Raw genomic sequence first — 21,195 nt, 5'->3', positions numbered from 1 at the left:
AACTGTGAAAAATGATGCAAATTCTCACATTTGTGACTGTGGAACCATCAAATTTTTTCATTTTTGCCTTAGAAAATGACTTTGACGATTAATCGAGTATAAAAATAGTTGGCGATAAACTTTCTTTAAATCAACTGAGAATTGAGATCCCTGTGTAATGAAAAATTGTATTTTAGGTGTAAAATTAAGTATGGGAGCACTGAATGTCTGGTTGGCTTTGGGTCTGTATTTCTAAGTAATAGTCAGTGTAATCCTGTTAGAGCTGTCACTGAGTCTGTCATTCATGCTGGTTGATAAGTCTTGCCATGATCCTAGCTGAGTGGCCTCCTAATTTAGCTGATGTGATTACATAATCTCATTAACCCTAGGTTTCCTGTAATTCAGAAGGGCAACTGCCGCCGCAATTTGACACATCCTCTCTAATCATCGTCCTCTTCTTCTAATCCTCCTCTCAGTGGGACTTAATTACACTCTCTGTGCTTTGTTTTGTCAGGGAAAGGGGAATCAGGCCGGGGATTGAAAACAGGTGACTCTAAAACCACTTGTAAGAGGAATTTTGAAGTCTCTGTGTGAGCTTTCCCTGAAAAGGCCAGAAGGTGGCACCGTTTGTGAAGCTACTTGAGGCTGATACAGGTTGGCAGAATTGGTAGAGGCCTTAACGAGAACGCCTGCACAGAGCGAAGTGCTTTAAAGAAAGCTGCTGTTTCCACAGCCATTACCATGATATTGGGCTTTAATGTTTCTTATTTTATTCCTGCTTGAAATGGCCCTTTGGTCTACACATTAATCTGTCTCTTATACCATTAGTACCATTTTCTCAAATAGCCCTGGCACTTTTCAATCCATTAACAATTGTGGTTACACGTTTTCTTTGTGCTGACGCCACTCCAATTTTTAAAAAATGCTTTCTTTCCATTTTTACTGGCAATTAAATTTTAAAGAGTATAATTTTGAAATCGTTTATATTTCACCTTGGAACAAACTGTAGTTTCGCTAACAGTGTTTGCTCCTTGCTCTTGTGTTTTTTGCCTTCTAGGTAAGTGGCTGTTCCTGCTTTTAATACTGTTTGTGGGTTTGAGTTGTGGGTCCCAGATGACAATGCAGGCCAGTGGAGGCTGTCAGTTAGCACAGAAAAGGTGAGCTCCTCCTGTATGCTCTGCAGATCAGACTGATAAATGCTGTCTGGCCTTCTTTTTTTACCATTTTGTCGTATGGTTTCAATTAATCCAGTAATCTTCTCAGACAGGAGAGCTTGACGATATTTCGGTCAATGTCCCTGTTTGTTCCCAGTTCATGTTGTTACATACACTACCCGTTACACAACAGCTTTGTATATGACCTTGCTTTCACAGGAATGCAGCTTTTTATTTAACACGATGATAGTAAATGGGGAGAATGAGCTGTTTTTGTTGTTGGTGGCATGAGAGGCTGCAGGATGTTTATCATCATGTCTGATATACTCGTTGCTCTGATGCCAAACCAAGTGAATCAACTGCATATGACCTGGAGCCTGAGGCTATGTCTCTGTCCCTGTCTTACTGTCTTACTGTCTGTACCTCTGTTGAAAGAGAGAAGAAGGAATCACTTGTGCTGCACAGTCAGTTTTAAAAGTCTGAGCATCCCCTTTATAACTGTTGTTAAGGCTGAAACTAATGGTTATTTTAATTCCATTTATGATGGTGATCCATTGGTTTTTTGTTTTTTTTTTTCACAACCAGTCATAAACTTGATACAAAAAATGGTCACAAATGATTGTCACAACTTCCCAGAGCCTTAATTGACATCTTCAAGTTACTTGTTTTTTGTGACCAATAATCCACAATTCAAAGATAATTCAATCCATAATGATATAAAATTAGTAATCCTCAATCCCTGTCTTGATAAATTACATGAACAAGAGACTGATTTTCAAAGTTATTATTAATTAATTTTCTGTCCGTTTACTTATCAGTCAGTCAGATATTTATAGACTTGATGGAGTTTGATGCCTCTGTATATGTTATGAGAAATGTTTCTGTATTAAAAAGAGACTGCATTAAGCTCAGAGTACCTCAAGTTTCCTACACATAATATATGGTATAATATATACCATATTTTACTTATGTAACTAGTGGTTATATTCAAGCATCTGGACAAAATCATACTCTTGTACTTGTTTTTTATCCCTACCACTGACATTTAAGTTTGGCAGTAATTGTTAGTTGTAAAGCCCTCATCTTGTGCCATTTCCATAAACTTCCATGGCATGAGACCCAGTTATAAAAGCTGCAGGGGCTGTTTGTTCGCAAGCCCTCGCCGCAGGCAAAACAGCCAGCGACAGCCACCAACACGCCCCGCCGTATGAAAAAATCTGCTCTTTCCTCATGATGCTTCTTCTTTGCCACTCTACTCCAGGCAATTCGTTCTTACTATCTTGCATTTTTTCTCATGGTGGTGCTGGGAGTCTTGGGGGTGATCTGGAAAATGAGCGAGGAGAAGGTCATTTAGACAGGAGCACGAACAGGAGCTGGACAGAGAAAAGTTGTAGTCCTCTCTCAAAGGGTTTATTTTAAAGTAGGCTCTTTCACACTGTCAGGGTTGGGTTTATGAGAAGGGCAGGCTGATATATAGGACCCCACTAATGGCACCCCACACATATCATGCTGACAAGGTGGCTTCAGAGTCTTTCCTGAACTAAAGAGGGTTGTAGCTACGAGACTGTCATCCAGCACTTTGCCAAAGTACCTTTTGTTCTTGATTATCGGTTCAAAAAGACCATTGTTGCACCATGGTGGATGTATTACCCATTACCTTAAATCCCCCCCGGCTGACATCCTTGCAGAGACTGCAGTTGTAGACAAAGTTTCCTCTTCAACCGGTAGTTAGTTAGCCCCTATGAATACAGCATTCAAAGTCTGATAGTTAGGATATTTTAATGACCCATGACTGAATTCCCAACAATAATGAAACACTGGAGATGCCTTATTAAAAGCCTGCTGCCTCCATGGAGAAATAGTCACTCAAGTGTAATTATGTGTGCTGCTGTAAAACATAGAGGCAAACGGAGACGCAAACAACAGCATACACCTGGGCTTATATTAGACATGATCTGTTGAAGTTTTTCTTTGCCAATATGCATCGCTGATTATTTCCCGTTATAAAATATCTTTTAACTTGACTCCAGTGAAACTGAGCCCGATATCCGGTTTCAGCAACGTGAACAAACCAACTTATACACTCGCCTCTCAAGCCATAGAGCTAATCTCTATTGGCAACTTGCTAGATGTAGTCAATGTAGTTTAAAAGTTTAGAGGAGCTTTATTGGGTACATTTTTTTTTTGTATCTTTGGTGTCCTGTTGTTAAATCGAAGCAATCGCAAAGTACCAAAGTACCCTCAGAAACCAAGAAGTAAACTTAAAGCGATACTTAACTATATTTGAGTATCAAATACTTAGGCACTCTGGCTAAGCTTCTGTTTTGTGAAGGACAGCAACTAATGGTCAGCTATGATTCACAGCCGTTACAGTGGATTCAAAACATGTTAAAGAGTATCTCACGCCACTGCTGTGGCATATTCCACTTCTCTGCCTTTTACTGTTTTATGTTCAGCTTCTGAGCTAGGCGGAGGCAATAGCATGATGCAGAAGTAGTTTATTTAGATACAGATCAACAGCAGAGAAGCTCAAAAGTCAGATTTTCAGTGGAGTATATCGCTAATCACGCAAGTTGATGTTCCCACTGTCGGGTTTGTATTTTGGGTTCAGGTTTTATGGACGGGAGGTGAAAGTCTGTGCGCACGGTAATATGAAAAAGCACTCTCTCAAAAAGTAATGTCAAAACCAGACTGCACTCTCTTCGTCCTGCCAGTTTGCCATTTTTTAGAAAATGTTTTCTATCCTCTGAAACGCGTTGATGGTTAGTTGGGGTTGCGTGGTGATGAACCACCGAGAGAATCTCAGTTCCAGGAAGAATGGGTTTTTTGTTTTGTGTGTTGCCAGTAGCGATGCTATCTCCTCTTACAACTGTTCCGGCCTTGTACTGAATTTACTCATATTTCCGTCATGTGTCATGTTACTATGGTTACAGGCATTCCTGGCCAGCCGCGCCCTACCCAGGGTTTTTGATGACTCACTGCAGTGGCCAGTCAACCACACGCGCACACACACACACACACACACACACACACAAAAAACTCATATTTCCTCCTCTTCTGTTGCTAGGGTTAGGTTCCTCTTAATCACACGATGCTCTTATAATCTCATCTGAAAAAACTGGCAACTCTGGAAAAGTGCAGTCAGGAGCCATATTAGCCGTTTGCCAGATTACTGATCTTTCAGACAAACTCATTTCTACAACCTTTGCACTGAACAGCATTTATGCTTCAGATCATTCTTTCGACACTGCGGCTACTTCATGCCGTGGCTTTCTCCTTAAGACTCGATGGTTTTGCCAAATCATGGTGTGCAGCTCTGGGAGCATCCATTAGTTGCTCTCATAGTGTCAGCCATTTTAGCTCAGTTGACCTCTAGACATCTCATATCCCGATGCTTTTATACTGAACATTTATAGCCTGAGTGGTTTTTTCAGTACCAGCTGAAACCTTTGTCCAATTGCTTTGTGCTGCCTTGCCTTTTCATGTCCAAATTCCTGTTGAAGATTAAGTTTATGACTTACCTTCCTCATACCAAAAATAGAAACATCTCATTGGTGTTGCAGATTAAATTAAATGAAATGAAAGTCACAGTTTGTTGATTTCTCTTGTCTTTTGCTGCTCTTCAGCAAAAGAAAAACAGTCTGAAGGCAATTCACATTTAGCATCTTGCTCGAGGAAAATTTGTAGTGCGAAGGTGTGAGCCCAAGGGTAGCCTGGGTGGCCTCACTGGTGTACCTCGCTTCAGCTGCCTCCTCATTTACAGACACGGCTGGTTTGTGTCTGTCCCAGATTTGCTAAAGTCAAATAGTCATCATACACATCGTGCACGGCCTTATTGCTGTCCTGATGTTCATGAGCGACAGATTTGTGTCTAGAGTGAATCAAACATGCTATGTCTGATGCATCACGGATCCTGTAACTGGGTACAATGGCATTTCAGTATTTAACAGTACATGAAATCTGCCTTGTGTATGTGTGTGTGTGTGTGTATGTATGTATATATATATATATATATATATATATATATATTATATATATATATATATATATATACACATATATATAATATATAATGTGTGTATGTACAGATTGTAATTTATTAATTTACCATGATAAAATATGGACCAAGTAATGTTAAGATTAAACCAAAATGTTTTCATTTTTAATCAGGCACATCAGCAGATAATCAGTCTGCCTTGGGTAAAAATATCTACTTTTGAAACTGTAAAACATTTTAAAATTCAGTGAACATTAGGTCGGACAGAGAAGAGATGGGATACAGAAGGAGACAGATGAAGTAAAACCCTTTGTTACTTACATATCTACAGGAATTACTTTATATTTCACTGCGGACAGTTAACCAAACAGAATGGCCTTAGGTGTTTATTGAGCTGCATATTGGATGGATGTTAAAGTAAGAGAGCTGAAGAATAGTCAGTGAATTTACCAGCAGGTGTGTGTGTGTGTGTGTGTGTGTATTGTCTAAGCCATACTTCCTCCAGGATTTTTCCCCAGTGCCGATTCCAAATGTCAAAATGCAGAGTTGCATTTAACGATTTGGAAGACAACCATATAGTTTAAATTACTCTCTATAAAGTATATACTGGAATGCAGAGAGCACTTAATCTGCCAGGAGAGTTGAATGGGTTTGTTTAAAAGCAGCCACTGTCACCTTGAGTTGTCTACATTCTCATGTCCTCTGCCTCCTCCACCATGGCAATGAGCTTTCACCATGGCCTAAAGAGGGACACAATATACAATGTTTTTTTTTTTTTAAATATATATATAAGCAGAGGTTGAGGATATGGGCTGTGTTTCATGGTTTTTCACATTCACATGGATTAGCTGCTCTGAATAATTAGGGGTGATACAGTGCTATGATCAAAGGTACATCGACCATAGCTTCTCAGAGAAGAGGGCAGATTTTCCCAGGGGTTTTATGCAGGGACAGATTGTTTCATTTCTCTCTATCTCTGTTTTGGCGGTGGTAACCACACAAAAGTCTGTTTCATGCCGCTGTTTTGTTTGATTTAGAGCCACAGGATTTGTTATGGAGAGCACCTGGAGATAAAGGTTCTGCATGCAATGAGCCAACTCAACACAGGTCTCAAGATTTTAAAAGAATCAAAATACCACTGAATTCTTGTGCTGTGAAAGATCTATTTGTTCTTGCATAAGGGATTTTTATCTGCAGTGCCATATATCAAGACTTTACACAATGCTAGGAATTCAGCAGTTCAGCCATGTTTATGAGTTGTGATTCATTCATCTAAATATCTTCACTTACCGCTTCAGTATATCTTTTCTAATATTATTGTGACAGGCTATCATAAAACCAGGGAACTGGCAGGACATCATTAAGCTGGTATGATCTGCAGTGGAGCCTCGTCTTGCACAGAAATGATTTGCAGTTTGTTTTAACGTTGCCATGCCCCAGCAGGGTGGGGTTATCTCCACCTGCAAAGCTCACAGTGTTGAGTTGTCACAGTCACAGAGAGAGACAATGAAAGGACTTTCAAATACATCCTGTTGTATTTGTACAAAGCTGTATGATACTTACGAAAAGCCTTATTAAACTGTAACACTTACTTGCTAATACCTTTTATCCCAGATCTGCTGCAGTCCATACAAAGTTTATGGCCTCTTCTGCATGCTGTTACTCCCAGCAATTTGCTATGAAATATTGCTCCCAGTAAAGGAGGAATCTTTTTCACATTAATATTGTTGATAAACTGTGAAAAATAAAAGGCAAAATTGGACTTTCATTAAGGGGATCATAAAATGGTGGCAGGGGATTAATAATTAGAATAGTGGCTACTGGAACCAGAACAGTGACGCCAGATGTTCCCCCACATTTGCAAAACTTGAAGCTTCTCAGTTATCTCATCAATTTTCCCTGTACAATGCACAGTCCGGGGCTCCTAATGCGATCTGCAGAGGGCACTGTAGGGTGTGATTTATCCCGATAGTTAAGTTACAAGGATAACAGTGATACAGTGCAACTGTCAGAGGACACACCTTATTTAAAGGCAAATGGAGAAAAATCACCATCCCCTACAAAACATTTTCCAGACCTCCGGTATGTATTTTTAGCCCTACTGGCAGCCGTGGTTATCCTGGACTCCATATTGCTTTTTCAGTGTCAGTCAGCCTCAGAGGAAGTTGAGTAACAGAGACTTAAACACAGGCACAATTGTCTTTGCTTAAGGAAAATAAATTACTTGATGGCTTTTCCATTTAGGTTTGGAGAGTTGGCTGGTTGGAGATGTGGGCTATGAGGGAAAAGCAGGGAGACCAGAGATTATGGACTCTCTCAGTGGCTGACCTTTAGGTTTGGCCTTTCCAAAGGAAATATGAGACCTCTGACAGACCTCCCAACCTTTAGAAAGGAATAGTGACTTTGACAGATTATTATGCTGGGAACCTTCAGCAGTTTAACATACAAAGAGTGCTGTTCATTTTGTACCTCTGCTTTTGGTCAGTCACATGTTAAATGCCATCAATCGCTTGCTTTTAAAACTAAATATTGAGTACTTGCTGCAGCTGCCCCTGTTGTGTGTTGTGTTTTGTCTGGATGGTAGTTTTCTCCCCAGGCCTGTTGAAGTGGCTTGTGTGGCATCTCTGCTGCCTATCAGATGAAGTTCCTTTTTATCTGTCAGCTCTTCCTCCTCTGGATGCACACAACCTGGTTTTTCAAACAGAGCATCAGTTGTGCAACAACTGCCTCAATAATAGGGCTGTAGTCAACCAAAGAAAATCTTTGTCAACTGAAATCGTATTTACTCTTCACCAATCGATAGGTCGCGGGGGATCTGCGTGTTATCTTTAGAGTAACTAAACTGGCCACAGTGCAATGAGTGCACTCTACCCGGTAGCCTTACTAGCCTAAATGAATTATAAATAAACATAAAAAGCTTGTATTGGCAGCATAACACAATGAAATATGCCATTTCTGATATGTTCACACTCAAAGCCTAAAGTGTTAAACACAGAAGTTGACGGAACATCCTAATGCAGACAAGGTAGCCTACCGTCTTAGATGATATGCCATGTCGGTTGTTGAACTATGATATGCGTACATACAGCTTGTTTCTGGATTGTTGCACATTCTTTTAAAAGCTGGCTAATGAGGTGGTGGTGGGTTTGTAGCAGTAATGCCCGCTAGCCAGACATGATACAAGCTACGTCTACTCAGCTCCCTCTGATCCTTTTGGTTTCTCTTTGCATTTTATGTGCACTCACCCCCTTGGATTCTCCTCTTTTCCCCCCTCTTGCCTCTGTTCCATACTTAGTCTCTTTCGACTGAGGGCTGAAAAAGGTAGGAGGGGTTGTGGGCATCACTGTTTCTACATGCTGACTCATGATGAGAATAGGGTAGATAAATCTTTCATCACAGTGTAGCAAAACTGATGCAGAAGGAAGGAATTTTTTAATGCTCTTGTTTGTGTGATATTAACTCATGCAAATACTGTATGCTAAAGTGGTTGTAGTCAGGCATATTTCAAGAGGAAATTTCTGGAAGGCCTAAAAGAAAATTAAGGAGGTTAAATTGGTGGCTGGAAAGGAAATGCCCTTAGCCGATCTGAGGGCAATCTATGAGCTTCTCTTCGGGGATGGTGTCATTGTGGCCAAGAACGACAAGTGTCCACAGTCCATGCACCGTGATGTCAAAGCAGTTAGCAACCTAAAAGTGATTCGTTGAAGTGATAGTCACTTCAACGCATTAAGCGCACTGCATCCTCTTCTGCTCAAGTCCAGACAGTGAAAGGCCCCACATCGTACATCCCAAAACCTGGGGCTGAAAGAGGAAGCCAGGAAGCCATGACGGACAGGCACGTTTACCGCCACAACAGAGTTGAAGAAGAGAGAGAACAATCTGAGAGGCCTCCAAAAAACTTCAGAGGCCCATATCAGTGTAATGCATCAGTTAGTCGGGCTGGGTTTAAAAACTTGACCTTTTGCAAGAGAGGCAAAACTTTCTACAGAGGAGACGAACGTTCAGACAAAGAGGGTTACAGGCAAAGTTTGAGAGCTTCTTGTTTCCCCAATGACAAGAAAGCCATTAGATGTCCTGTGTTAGTCAAGGATGCCAAAACTACCACCTTGTTTAGTCCCTGTTTCCTCTCCACTGGTACCAAAGATCTCCAAAGACACGTCAACTGCTCAGATGGGTCCTAGAGGAATTAGTTAGGGAGACTGCTGCTCAACCACCTGCAGCTTTTGAAGAGTCTGAATGTGTCAAGATGTGGGAGGCTACGGTTGAAGAGCCCACAGAAGAATTCATCCCAGATGTGACGAGAGGAGAGACCTCAAATCTAGCATTAGAGGTAGTTGGAGAGATAGTAACTGAGGGTGAACCTGGTACACATGTGGATGGTGGACCAGCAAGCGTTCCCTTTGTTGGCAGAACTTAATGAAGAGCAAGAACAGTAATGTGTTCTAGTGGAAGCTTATCTGGTGACTGAAGATGCTGTTCAGAAGTTGACAATGATGTTGAGATGATGAGTCAGCTGAATGTTGAGGTCTTTGCCCCTGTGACCAAATCTAAGACCCCTGAGTCTGATCCTGACCATGACTCACTGACCTCTCCATCAACAGCCACAGACATGACAGAGGAAAAAGGGGTGGACTATGACTTTGCTGATGTTGATAATAACCAGAAAGTAATGGAGAAGACCATTACTACGACAGCTATCTCCCAGTTTCACCCCACAGACCCTTCAGAGTGTCCAGTTGATGCCCTGAAGACCTCTCTGCTTCAGGGAGACTAGGGCTTCCTCACAAAGGACCCTGAGAGGGACCAGCGGGTTCACAGGGTCTGGTCTGACATCCTAGAAGCTTTGAGCTTGTCTTAGTTCTCCCCCCTCCTTTTCCTCCTCATCTGGTTACTTCTCTTTCATCTTATCTGCAGTAGAGGCTATCTGGACGTTGCTAAGGGTGCTGCTTTTGTTTGGGAGGGTGAGAGAGCGATAATTTAATCTTCTACTGATACAAGCAATGACATTGTCATTTTCCATACAGCTAAATAACAAGCAGACTGCCAATTAGGTGTCATTTTACTGGATTTTACTGGCCAACCTATGGCTTCCTGTCACAGCAAATTATTAAATGTAACATCTGAGCTTGAATCTTATTGAAAAATTCCATACCTGTTTTTATGTAAATGTATGTGCAATGTTGAGTGAATATGTATTTAAAAAGAGGCCATGTGTGCAGGGGAGATTTTTACAAGACACTCACCCATTTGGCCCTTATATTTGGTATTCACTTATTCTGTTTACTAAATATCACAAAGCAACTTACTGAAGCTAGCTTAGCAAAAACACGCAAACAAACAAAAGAAAGGCAAACATCTAAAATACCCTGGCAAGTAGGATTTTCATTGCACGACACTTCTTTGCAACACTAGTCACTGACCCTGTGTGTTTCTTTTCTGCCATTTTCTGCGCTCAAATAATGAATCTGAGCTGAGCTGCACAATTAGGCCACATTGTTTTCTCCAGCAGTTAGTGTGGCCTGTGATTCTTTGAGTCTGCTCCGTTTTACCTTCGCTGCAAATACATTTTAAGGCTTCCTGTGGAGATGTTTGGGGCAGAATCAGACTGTAAGCTGTGACTTGCAAGCTAACCTATGGGGCCCTATGATCCACACAAGTACAGACATAGGCAGTTATCCTAGAATATTTATTTATAGTCCATACTTAATTAGTGTATGTACGCACACAGCTGGTGTGTCCAGGATCTCTATGGGGAAACTTGTCTTGGGTGTTTTCGCATGTGTAGATCAGCTCTAATTACATGAAAGCATGTAAACAAATATACATACATATACACATATGGTCTAATTCAAGGAAATAGGGCCTACTAGAGCAGCTTCAATAACACTAGTTTTTAGTTAGTTATACTAGTTATACTTTACTAATATAGAGTATTCAAGCCTTTAGCTTATTTAGTGAATGCATGATGAATACATAATAAATTCTAACAATAATAATAAATATGATGGCTCTTTGTACTATTAGGTTCTTAGCTATACAGATATATCAGCAAATTTCAATAAAGATAAATATATATACAAATGAAAATATACAGAGGGTGGGAGGTCTATATTAAATTTCGCTTTATTTTTTAGTATACTTTACAGATTGGATAATGTGTATGTTTTACTATACTCACTGTCAGTTGGATCCATACACAGACTTTTTGAGGGAGACGTTGCTGCTTATCCAAATTGAGCCCATCTCTAGCATCAATTCTTATTGCATGTGTTTTCCCTGTTTGTAGCATTCCTGGATTTAGAGCGTGTTTTCCTTAATGTTTGTGCTTTCACTCTTGTATGTGCAATGTCCACAGGGGCCACTGTAATTACATCCATTGACAAATGTGCAGATATTTTAATATATTGAAATTTTAAGATTTCAGTTTCCATATAGATGAAGGTATATATTTACAGTACATGTAGATACATTTTGTGTGTGCACATGAATGGGTGATGGAGCAAATTCTGCCATCTGCTGGGGAGAATGTGATCTGCTATAAAAACGGTCCTACTGTATTTCACATTATTTACGTGCACATCCTGCATATTTGGATGCAGGACACCCAGTCAAGTTATTTTCTCTTCATGTTACAGAACATGCCGCATTTCCCAGAGTCCCTACATAAACATTTATAAAGATTTACACATGATGTTAGCTTGATGAAGATCGCTGCTTCTGCATACATATTAAACTGCCAGGCTTCACCTTAATATGCAGTCTGTCTGAAAAATTTCCATTGTCGGGGCTGATATATGACTAAGCAGAGTCTGGAAAATGTGAGTCCGATTAAGCTACAATCAGCTTTTCCTGCCTGTGCCTCCACAAGAAGGGCGACGCAGCAGAGCAGTCCAGACGAGAACATGTGGCAGTTGCCACTTTTCATCTGCCCCTCAATGTTTTAGCCCAGCCTGCAGTGAACATAAACTCCAACATTTAAAAAGACCTTACTGTATTTGAATGGAATAGCCGCAGCAGCACACAGAGCTACTAACCTGCCGTCTCAGAGTTCAGTACTATGTTTTCCATTTATTACGTGACATAGTGACAAAGAGAAATCAACAAGAAACCACTTGAGCTACGTTGGAAATGAATTATTCCAGAGACTTCATGGAGGCTTTGATTCAACACGGCCAAGGTAGGAAGTCATCGTTATTGGAACAGTTCTGTCTTTTTACCAAAAGGTGTCAGCACAGAAGTATTTTATGGTGAGTTTCAGCTTGTGTAGAGGACCAAAGAGGATGAAACAGGTATGGGTGTCTTTCTCACGGCCAGTGTATCATATAACAGTCCAGGACAGGCTTTTGTATGTCTGATTAAGCGGCAACACAATGTTTTAGGGGTCCTTAAGATTGCTTTGTTAACAGAATTGCACGCTCCATGTCGGGTTTATTCTGAGCCCAAATGTACAGCAAGTGTTTATTTAGAGAATAAGACTGAAGCAAATTACAGTTCATAACTTTACACTGAAGCCCTTGAGTTAGACACCACCCACGCTGCCTGGAAGTGTCCAGGATCATGTTCCCTGCTGTTAAATCCAAGTGGGTGTGGGAGAAGGGAGGCCCCTGACTGGCTGCTCCTCGTCTCACCACTGCACAAGATAGTTATGGGTGAACGGACGCATCGCAGTGAAGTAGCAAGCCTGGGTGGGCTCGGGAATAATGTACAGCTGCATAAATAGACACACAGTGTATGTTGGCTTGAATAGACACGGTTTTAATTTTAGACACACTATTACTTATCTTTGGGGGCTGCAATGATGATTATTTCATTATCGATTAACCTATTACCTATTGGAATAATAAAGTAATAGTCTATAAATTTATAAAATGTCAAAACAAGTCTATTACAAGTTCCCAATGATGACACTGTCAAACTGTTTTGTTTGTTTTTTGTTTGTTTTTTTCTGATGCATATCCAAACTCCCACCGACATTCAACTCACAATAATGTAAAACGGAAAATGCGAATCCTCATATTTGAGAACCTGGTACATGCAAATGTTTTTATTTTCTTTTTGCTTTTACAAATGACTTACATGTTTATCAAATCTTTTAAGTAATCGATTAATCAAATAATTTTTTCAGCACGGTTTATCTTAGGCGTATCAAAAGTTACTACATTTGGGTGGCACAAACAACTCTTTAATATTCTTAAATCATAGTTCAAAACATCTAAATCATAAAAAGATTAAGTATATTGGCCAAAGAGAAGCATTACTTTTATTCACAGCTACTACTATATAAAAGTGTATTAATATGACTAATATGTCGATAAAAAATATCATGGAGTTATTTTATACTACAAGCTAAATGTTCCATCTATTACTGTTTAAGCTTTAAATCAAAACCATTGTTGTAGCAGTCAAACAATATATTCCAGATCCTGGGGATATGGGGGGATAATGACACTGTCTCCAACTTTTTTATGGCTTCCACAGAGAAGCCTTTGTTATAGTAGCTCTAGTTTTCCGCTCTTTGTGTAAATCCTGTAAGAAAATGTGAATGTGTCCATGGGAGTTTCTGCAGCCCCGCACATGGATTCCATCCAGTGGGGCTCGTCAGAAACCACCACGCTTGAAATGCTGTTTCCACTGAGGAAAGCCTCGCAAATTAAATCAAACTCACAAGGCTGTCTAGTTTTTACCTCCCAGCCGAGCCTCCGGTTCTCTTTTTTTTTTTTTTTTTTTTTGTCCTTTTTTTTTTTTGTGCTTTTTCAGCACGCCCCCCTGGTTTCGGTCAGAACATAATGTCATTAGGTCAGATTTGACTCCTCGGCAGTTCTGTAGTTTCTGTAAAAGTTGTGGAGACGCTGAGTGAAGATGGATTTATGCTGCTGTTTCTGTTCGGGACCACCAGCCGGTAGGTTTGATTTTTACAGGAATGTATCATTTTAGACTCTGTGTCAGTGCACTCGGGGATGCTACAACATGACTGTACTAAGTAGAGTTTAAATTCATGTGTTTTGCATGCCGTCAGAGGACAGTGCTACTCCCAGCATCAGTATCGTATTAGAAGATCGTAGATTAAAAACATCTGACATTTCTGCCATTGCTCACCTAAACCTACCTTTGCTCTCAGGAAAATGTTTGTCATTAATGACTGAGGCATTTAACTGAAACCAAAATGACTTTTTACTTAATAGACTGCATAGTCATGTGAAATTTGAGTGTATTGCCTACGTATGAGTATCCAGAGCATGTGTAACAATATGAGAATCATTGAGCAAACACATACCATGTGAGGAAAGTGGGAGTGGAATGGTTCCTCCCATGGAGGAGTGGTGGAATGAATTTATTCCACACATCTGTACTGCTCCCCTGGTTTTTATTCCCTTTGCTCAAATCCTCACTGTAACTAATGGCCAATTTGAGCTGCCAGTTTCCAAGACTATGGGGATTTGTTTGACGTTTTTAAACTGGGATCATATAAGCCCAGAATGATCATCTCAGACCAACATCATCTGACATCAACCAATGACCCCTTCCTCTTTGTCGCAAGCGTACTTTTGCTTCTGATTTCAGCTACTGGTCTTTGGAGGCTTTGGAGATTTTTCCATTAAATTAAACTGTATTTTTTTTTCATTCTGTCAAAGGCCTGTACGTAAGAAAAGCATCCTGAATTCTCCTCTGTATATACACTAGCACTGTGCTTATGCTAACGGTGGCTTTAGGTGTAGGTTGTAACATCTATTTCTGCTTATTCTATGGAGCATGGTTGGCATGTGGCTTCACGTTGCCATCAGCGTGTGGTCTTGACACTGGTGTTGGGTTTCTGCAGGGCTGTAGGGATGAAAGTAACACCGTTTGTGCTGCACACCCACTAATTTTCCCTAATGTTCTGACATCAGAAACACTGGCATTTTGCCCTCAGCGAGATGCTTTTGATGTATCGACAACGATGCGAGCAGGTGTATTTTTGCAGTTACAGTTAGTCTTTATAATAGAAGACTCTGCCAGTGTCAAGGGCGTCCTGTCCTTCCACAGCTCTGAACTGTGAGGTAACACTGAAAACAAAAGGCATGTTGCTTTAATCATGAGAACCGGGTGAAATGCTCAGACAGGTATCTACTGGTGATCATCTCATGGCAGCAAGCAGTTGTAATATTGGCTTATTGACAGGTTTGAAAATGTCTAAATCACTGAGTGTGAGGTGACATTGTCGGAAGGAGCTCAGTCTAGTTTGAGGAGAATATTTCCCTCAAGGCTCCTCACTGTTTTAATAACAGGGCCTGTCCAAAGGAATAATGAAAGGCACTTTCTGAATTTAGGGCTTAAAAAAAGCAGTTGGTATTTTGCAGATTCTGAAATGGTAGGTGGTAAAACAGTATCCAGTAAAATAGATTTCTGGAAAGCTTATAGGCACTGCTAGCGCTGTTCAAGCATAAGGAAGCACTTAGCATTTAGGGAAACTAAGTGAAGTTACATAATGAGAATGAAGTGATAGTGAGTGGGTGATTTTGTGAGGGGAAAAATAAATTGGGGAGGCATGGCTACAGTATAAACATTTGGAAAAGGAGGAAGGGGTTGGCCTTGGATGATAGTGTGATTCGTAAACCGCGATGGAAAATAACTGCAATGAGCTTCAGTGGGTAAAAGAAAATCCTATGGAGGGATTGAGTTGGAAACTTTGCAGCTGTTTCCAGGTGGATCTCACTCACGCTTAGTTTTGCTTCTTATCAGGGCTAACCCGAGCGAGTGTGGTGTGTCATAAAAAAACAGCCTTATATATTAACTCCTGCAGATAAGCTGCCGCAAGCAAGGAAAGCAGTGAGCCAGTTACTGTAGGTCAAAACTACTGGAGTCACTTGTGCCATGGAGGAGGGCAAAACTTCTTTGATTTTAAAAGAAGTGCAACTTTAAACAACAGAGAAGAGTGAATGGAAAAGAACGCGAGGAACTGTTACAGCACAGGGGAAGGAGGGAGGGAAGGAGGGAGGGAGATCGGCTACTTGTGGCAGAGGACTGAGTCACAGGGAAGAGAGCAGAGGGAGGGGTGCTCTGCTCTTTCGTTCTTCTCTCTCGTAAAACTCACGGACAACTTGGCTGCAGCTCTTGTTTTAAAGTCCAGGATGGCACCACACCCCTAGGCGCCCCCCGACCCCCTCCCTCCTCCACTCCCCCCTCACCTTCCACCCCCCCTCCCCAGCCCTCCCACCTGTCTTCAGAGCCTGGGACACTCCACTTTGTAGCAGGCCCGATGCCGGCAAGCCCCCCTGGAAATGTGTTCCCAGCCCTGGTGGTTGTGGGCCACATTGTTACCTTGATCGTTGTTTGGCAGTGGAGAATACGCAACAAAAGAGGTAAGAACAGCCGCAAAACTCATTGCCACGGGGCTTACTTCAGGAGAGATGACTGTACCACCACAAGAGGATCAAAGGTTTTTCTGTGCAGATAGTTTCTCGCCGGCTGTCCTGATCCGTCGTCTCTGCTCTCCCTTATCCCGTGTGTTTTTGTGGCGCACACTCCTCTGCCTTCCTCACTCCCCCCTCTCTTTTTTTTTTTTTTTTTTTTCCCCTCACACGTCTCGGTTTCCTGTGGTATGGAGATGTTGCAGTTAACCCTGTAAATGCTGGCTGTGATGTGATGACGTCGGAGCTGGAGCCCTCCCGTCAACGGAAAGGTTTTGGCTTCGTCTGAGCTTTTTTATGTGCACACCTCGCCACCAGCTTTGCTCCTCTGCTGGGGCTTTTTCCGCGAAAAGTTTCATTTAAAAAAAAAATCCCCCATCACTACTTTAGCAGAGATCTGGCTTGAGTTGTTCGGCTCTTTGGGGTGACTTGATGGGAGTTTTAAGCCTTTGTCTACTCAGAATATCTTAACTTCAGCTATGGTTTCTCCTCTATTGTTAATGGTCTTGTTCAGCTGGTTTCTTCTTGGAATGTTTTAAGTCTTAAAAGCATATCCTCTTCACACACCAATGTCTGCAGGTTACCGTCAGGCATCTGTGGGTTTTAATGTTACCAGACAAACCTCAGTGAGGCCAGTTTTACTGTTGACACAACTTATCACAATGGCAGCTGTCAAACACACCTCTGCAGGTGACGCACCCTGAGGCAAATTAGAAGATTTCTGTCTGGCGGTCTGTGGGTGAAGATAAAGGACAATTGCTTTCTCTGGTTTGGAAACTATTAGACAAACCAGTTTGGCCACCAGTTAGTGAAAAGATTAAGCAAATTCACTATGTACGTTGCAGCTGCCTAAAACAATGAAACAGCCTTGAGTCACATTCTAACCTAAATTCAAATGGAAGGATGCACACCGTCTTGAAACGGTTGGTTTTTCTTGCTCAAGTGAAGCCAAGTACTGTACTTTTACCTTATCACTCTCAGTGGTCTACTAAACTCTGCGATCCCTTTCAAAGGAAGTCAGGGGAGGACACACCTTGAGTAGACGAGTCGTTTTCACAACACTGACTTGCCTGAGTTTATTATGACAGGATGGGCAACTTTCATAAGGATGACAGGTCGTCAGAAGAAGAAACGGACGCGAAAACCTCCCAAAAGGGAAAATGACCGTGCAGAGGCTTATAGCGGAAGCCGAGAACAAATTAAAAACAGATTTATCCAACTCGCCCCTCCATCTGTATAGCGTGGCTACATGTATTCTGTGAACTGTGCAGGGCTGAAGTACTGATCAAATAAAGGCTGCCTGGGAGAGTTGTTTGACTGGCAAATTGAGGGCAAACACCGCATTGCAAAAGTAGGCTGCATGCTATCTCTACCTTCTGTCAATATCCAGCCATTTTGCATTTGAGGAGATCTGCTTTCAGCTCTGTACTTGCCGCAGTGCAGACAATGAGTCTACACCCTGTACATCAGGAACGGTCGTGTTACCTCTTCCCAGCCTCTGTCTGTACTTGAATGATGTATTTATAACGGAGGAGGGAGTTGTTGCGATTGATTTCTGGCTGTCTGCAAGGGTGGTCATTGTTTACATCACAGGTCCAGTACAAACCGAACATCTGCAGCGTCATCATTATAGTTGTAAGTACACAACTAGTCCACTTGTGTGAGCTGAACTAGAGTTTGCTGGAGCAGCAAGGTGCCTTTGACACGGCGGGAAGGTGAGAGTAGGTAAAGGGGAGCCAGGACCCAGAGCCAGGTTTAAAAAAAGCTCACAGAGTGCCACACATGTCGGCTGGCTAATGGTAGTAAACTTGACACTGGGGACGGGTGGACTGCGTATCCTGGATACAGTCATAGCAAACTAGAGGAGGAGGTCTTTGGTTTTCCTTGACGAGGCCTCAAGCAGATCCTCAGGACTTCAGAGGAATCCGAGCTCTGTGTGGGTTCACAGATAATTAAAGAGTCATTTGCACAAATTGATCCTGCGTTTCTATAAATCATAAACAGTTATGACTTCTGCTAGAGGCTTCTGTTGATTTTGAACCCTCTGCACTGCCGTCCTCTGTTGTGTTTCACTGTTCTTTTGCCTTGAGATTTCCGTTTTGGATTTTGTATGAGGCTCTCTGATTAGACATATTCAGCCTTGACACTGAATATGTCTAATCCATTTAGGAAGCCACACCCAAATCTGCAGGAGTGTTAAAGGACGACCCAGCAGACTGGCGGCTGTGTCTGCTATACCACATGCCACATGCAACACTACTGTCGGACTGGGTTTAGATTTCGGCTGGTGGGGTGCAGCTGTGGCTCACTTTTCCCGTCTCCTTTCACTGTGGCAGTAATAACAGACTTGAGGAGGGGAGGACAGACCCGCGCTGCTCTAGATGGAAAGCGAAAAAACGTGCCGTCATTGAAGGAGGCCGAGTGTCGAAAACAGCGCATGCCCACCATGTCCCTACATGCCCTTCACAATATCCAACGTAACGTAACACACAATAGTGGTAAACCTCTGTAGCTGTCAGGCTTGTCCTCTGTTATACAATACATACGATACAGTACGCCGTGTGTCCCGGTCATTGGCTCGGGGCCGCGGCTCTGATCTGTGTTTATGTTTCAGAGGGTGAGGAACTAGCAACCGTGTAACCTTGAGGCATTTGGTGAAAAAAATCTGGTCCACTCCTCTGAGGAAATCTGGCACCAGCTCCTCCAAAAATGTGAACCCGTGCCTCCCCTATCAATCCAAGTTTAAATTATTTTAAGACGCGCACTTAGTGAGGTGTGTCTGAGAGATTTCTTTAATTCATTTAGTTCATTAGTTTGTTTGTTAATGTTTTCAAATGCTTAGGTCAGTTCTCTTGGCCCTAAACACAGACCTTGGGTTTGCCGTAACATTTGACTGCCGAGACCCAGAGAATTAAGCAGATGGGTGCATTAGGTAAATTTCCCAATTTGAATATGGTTGTTCAGGGATGAAAAACCTGTTTTTGTTTTTTTTTTGTTTTTTAACTGAAAATATCCACAAAGAATTTCATCAATCTACAGCAGATATATCGGCTTTAGCTTAAACTAATTAAATGAATTTTGTTGATTCCCTTTTAGCAAACTTTTAAATATTTTTTTTTCAATAAATAGTTAAAAGTGAACAATGGAGACGTTTAATGAAAAGCATGTGTTCCTACTGTATGTGTGCACATTTATGTATTTTTTAGGTTAAGCACGACTGGTATAATTTTATTTATTCAGAGCCTGGGATTTTTTTTATGTTATTATTAAAAACTTGCAGTCTCGGAGCCAAATTGTACTCAGGAACCACTCCCCCCTCAATAAAGGACATGTATTGCCGCGACACAAAGTGTATTTACAGTCTGTTCTTTTGTGCCTTGCCTTGCCTTGAAAAGAAGCCACGGCCCGCTCGTGAATGGGAAGTATTTAGGCGAAGAAAGGGAGAAAACAAGACGAGTCTGTTGGTGATTTATTACCTACAGCTGTTGTGGATTTCGGGGGGGAAAGTGATGAACTATCACCGCGGGCTAAGACGTTGCGTATGCGCGCTGCCAAAGCTGCGCCGTGCCCCTGCCCTGGACAGTCTGTGCCCACGGCGGCACAATAGAAAGAGGCGTTTCTCATCGGTTGTAATAACCGCATGTCAGGAGCGTCCTCCCAGAAGTTATTCTGCTTTGCAGTAAGGGGCCTGGGGGGGGGGGTGTTATGCAATCTTGGGAGAGGCACAGGCATCGCACATGTTAAAATTAATACGCAGCGCGCAGCCCGCGCGTAGTGTACAGAGCACCGCGGCGCGTGTATTTCGGGGACGTCCCTTCCAGGCGCGCTTCAATGGCACAAATCGTTCTCGAGCGCTGAAGCCCGAAGGCGACGGCGGAGGAGGATGGAGCCCGCGGACGGCTCTTCCACCTCGTCCTGCTAAACAAATCGAAAGGGGGCCGGGCTTGTGACAAAGTGTCTGCAATCTGATACGGCCCCGTGTGTGTGTGTGTGTGTGTGTGTGTTTCTTCTCCTCCATGTGGCCTGGATAGAAGGGAGCGAGAGGCAGAGGAAAGTTTCGAGGGGCCGGTAACCGCGCACGAGGACCTAAGCGAGTCCGGTGGGGGGGGGGCGTTTTTCGGAGAAAGTCCGGCGCGCCGTGCGTTCACGCGCGGCACACACGCCACACCGGGATGGCCGAAGTGGAGGATACGATGCGGGCTGATGCGCCGTCCTGGTCTGGAGGCTCGGGACCGGATTTCATATATCGACGAACCAATTACATCCATGAGATGAGCTGCGGAGAGGTGGGGTCTCATCTGTACAGCCGCATGTGCTGCGCGGGTAGGTCCGAGCGCTCATCCGCTGTCTCCCTCTCTCGGCGGGTGTAACGGGAGGAGGTTCTGGCTGGGAGGGGCGGCTGCTGGGTCTTCTGATGTTGATGATGTTAACCTTTTTCAGTGCCTCCACCCACAATACAGCAAGCCCCGAGGGTCAAAAGCTGTCCCCGCGTATTCTTTTATCGGTGGCTTGTTCACTTCTGTTGCACTTTTGCAGGGGCCGACGCAAAGAAAATACTGTTTGTGAGCTTTATCAGCGATGCCAGTCTCCTCTGCCCTACCGCAGGGCAGAACAGTCATGCAGAGCTGAGGTGACTTGTTGATAAGCTGATCGACACAGTTGTCAAGTCACAGCTCTA

The 21,195-nt window shown here is 42.5% G+C and overlaps 1 protein-coding gene across 9 annotated transcripts in view; it reads left to right on the top strand.

The window, feature by feature from the left end:
- pleca (plectin a) overlaps positions 1–21,195 on the top strand; it is a 111,212-nt gene that overhangs the window by 44,030 nt on the left and 45,987 nt on the right. For 2 of the 9 annotated variants that reach the window (XM_040122439.1, XM_040122436.1), the window contains exon 1: positions 16,362–16,469. The exons of 3 other annotated variants lie outside the window; for them this stretch is intronic. In XM_040122439.1, the coding sequence (XP_039978373.1) occupies positions 16,367–16,469 (103 nt within the window). In that variant the 5' untranslated portion in view covers positions 16,362–16,366. Of the gene's footprint in view, positions 1–12,284; positions 12,308–13,932; positions 14,030–16,361; positions 16,470–20,762; positions 20,841–21,195 lie in introns of those variants that run through there. 4 more of the 9 variants (XM_040122442.1, XM_040122440.1, XM_040122443.1 and 1 more) reach the window with 3 other exon arrangements.

Source organism: Xiphias gladius, chromosome 24, assembly GCF_016859285.1.
Source record: "Xiphias gladius isolate SHS-SW01 ecotype Sanya breed wild chromosome 24, ASM1685928v1, whole genome shotgun sequence".
Classification (NCBI taxonomy): Eukaryota; Metazoa; Chordata; class Actinopteri; order Istiophoriformes; family Xiphiidae; genus Xiphias; species Xiphias gladius.
Note: the sequence above shows the minus strand (reverse complement) of the source record. Positions and strands in the feature narration are given on the sequence as shown.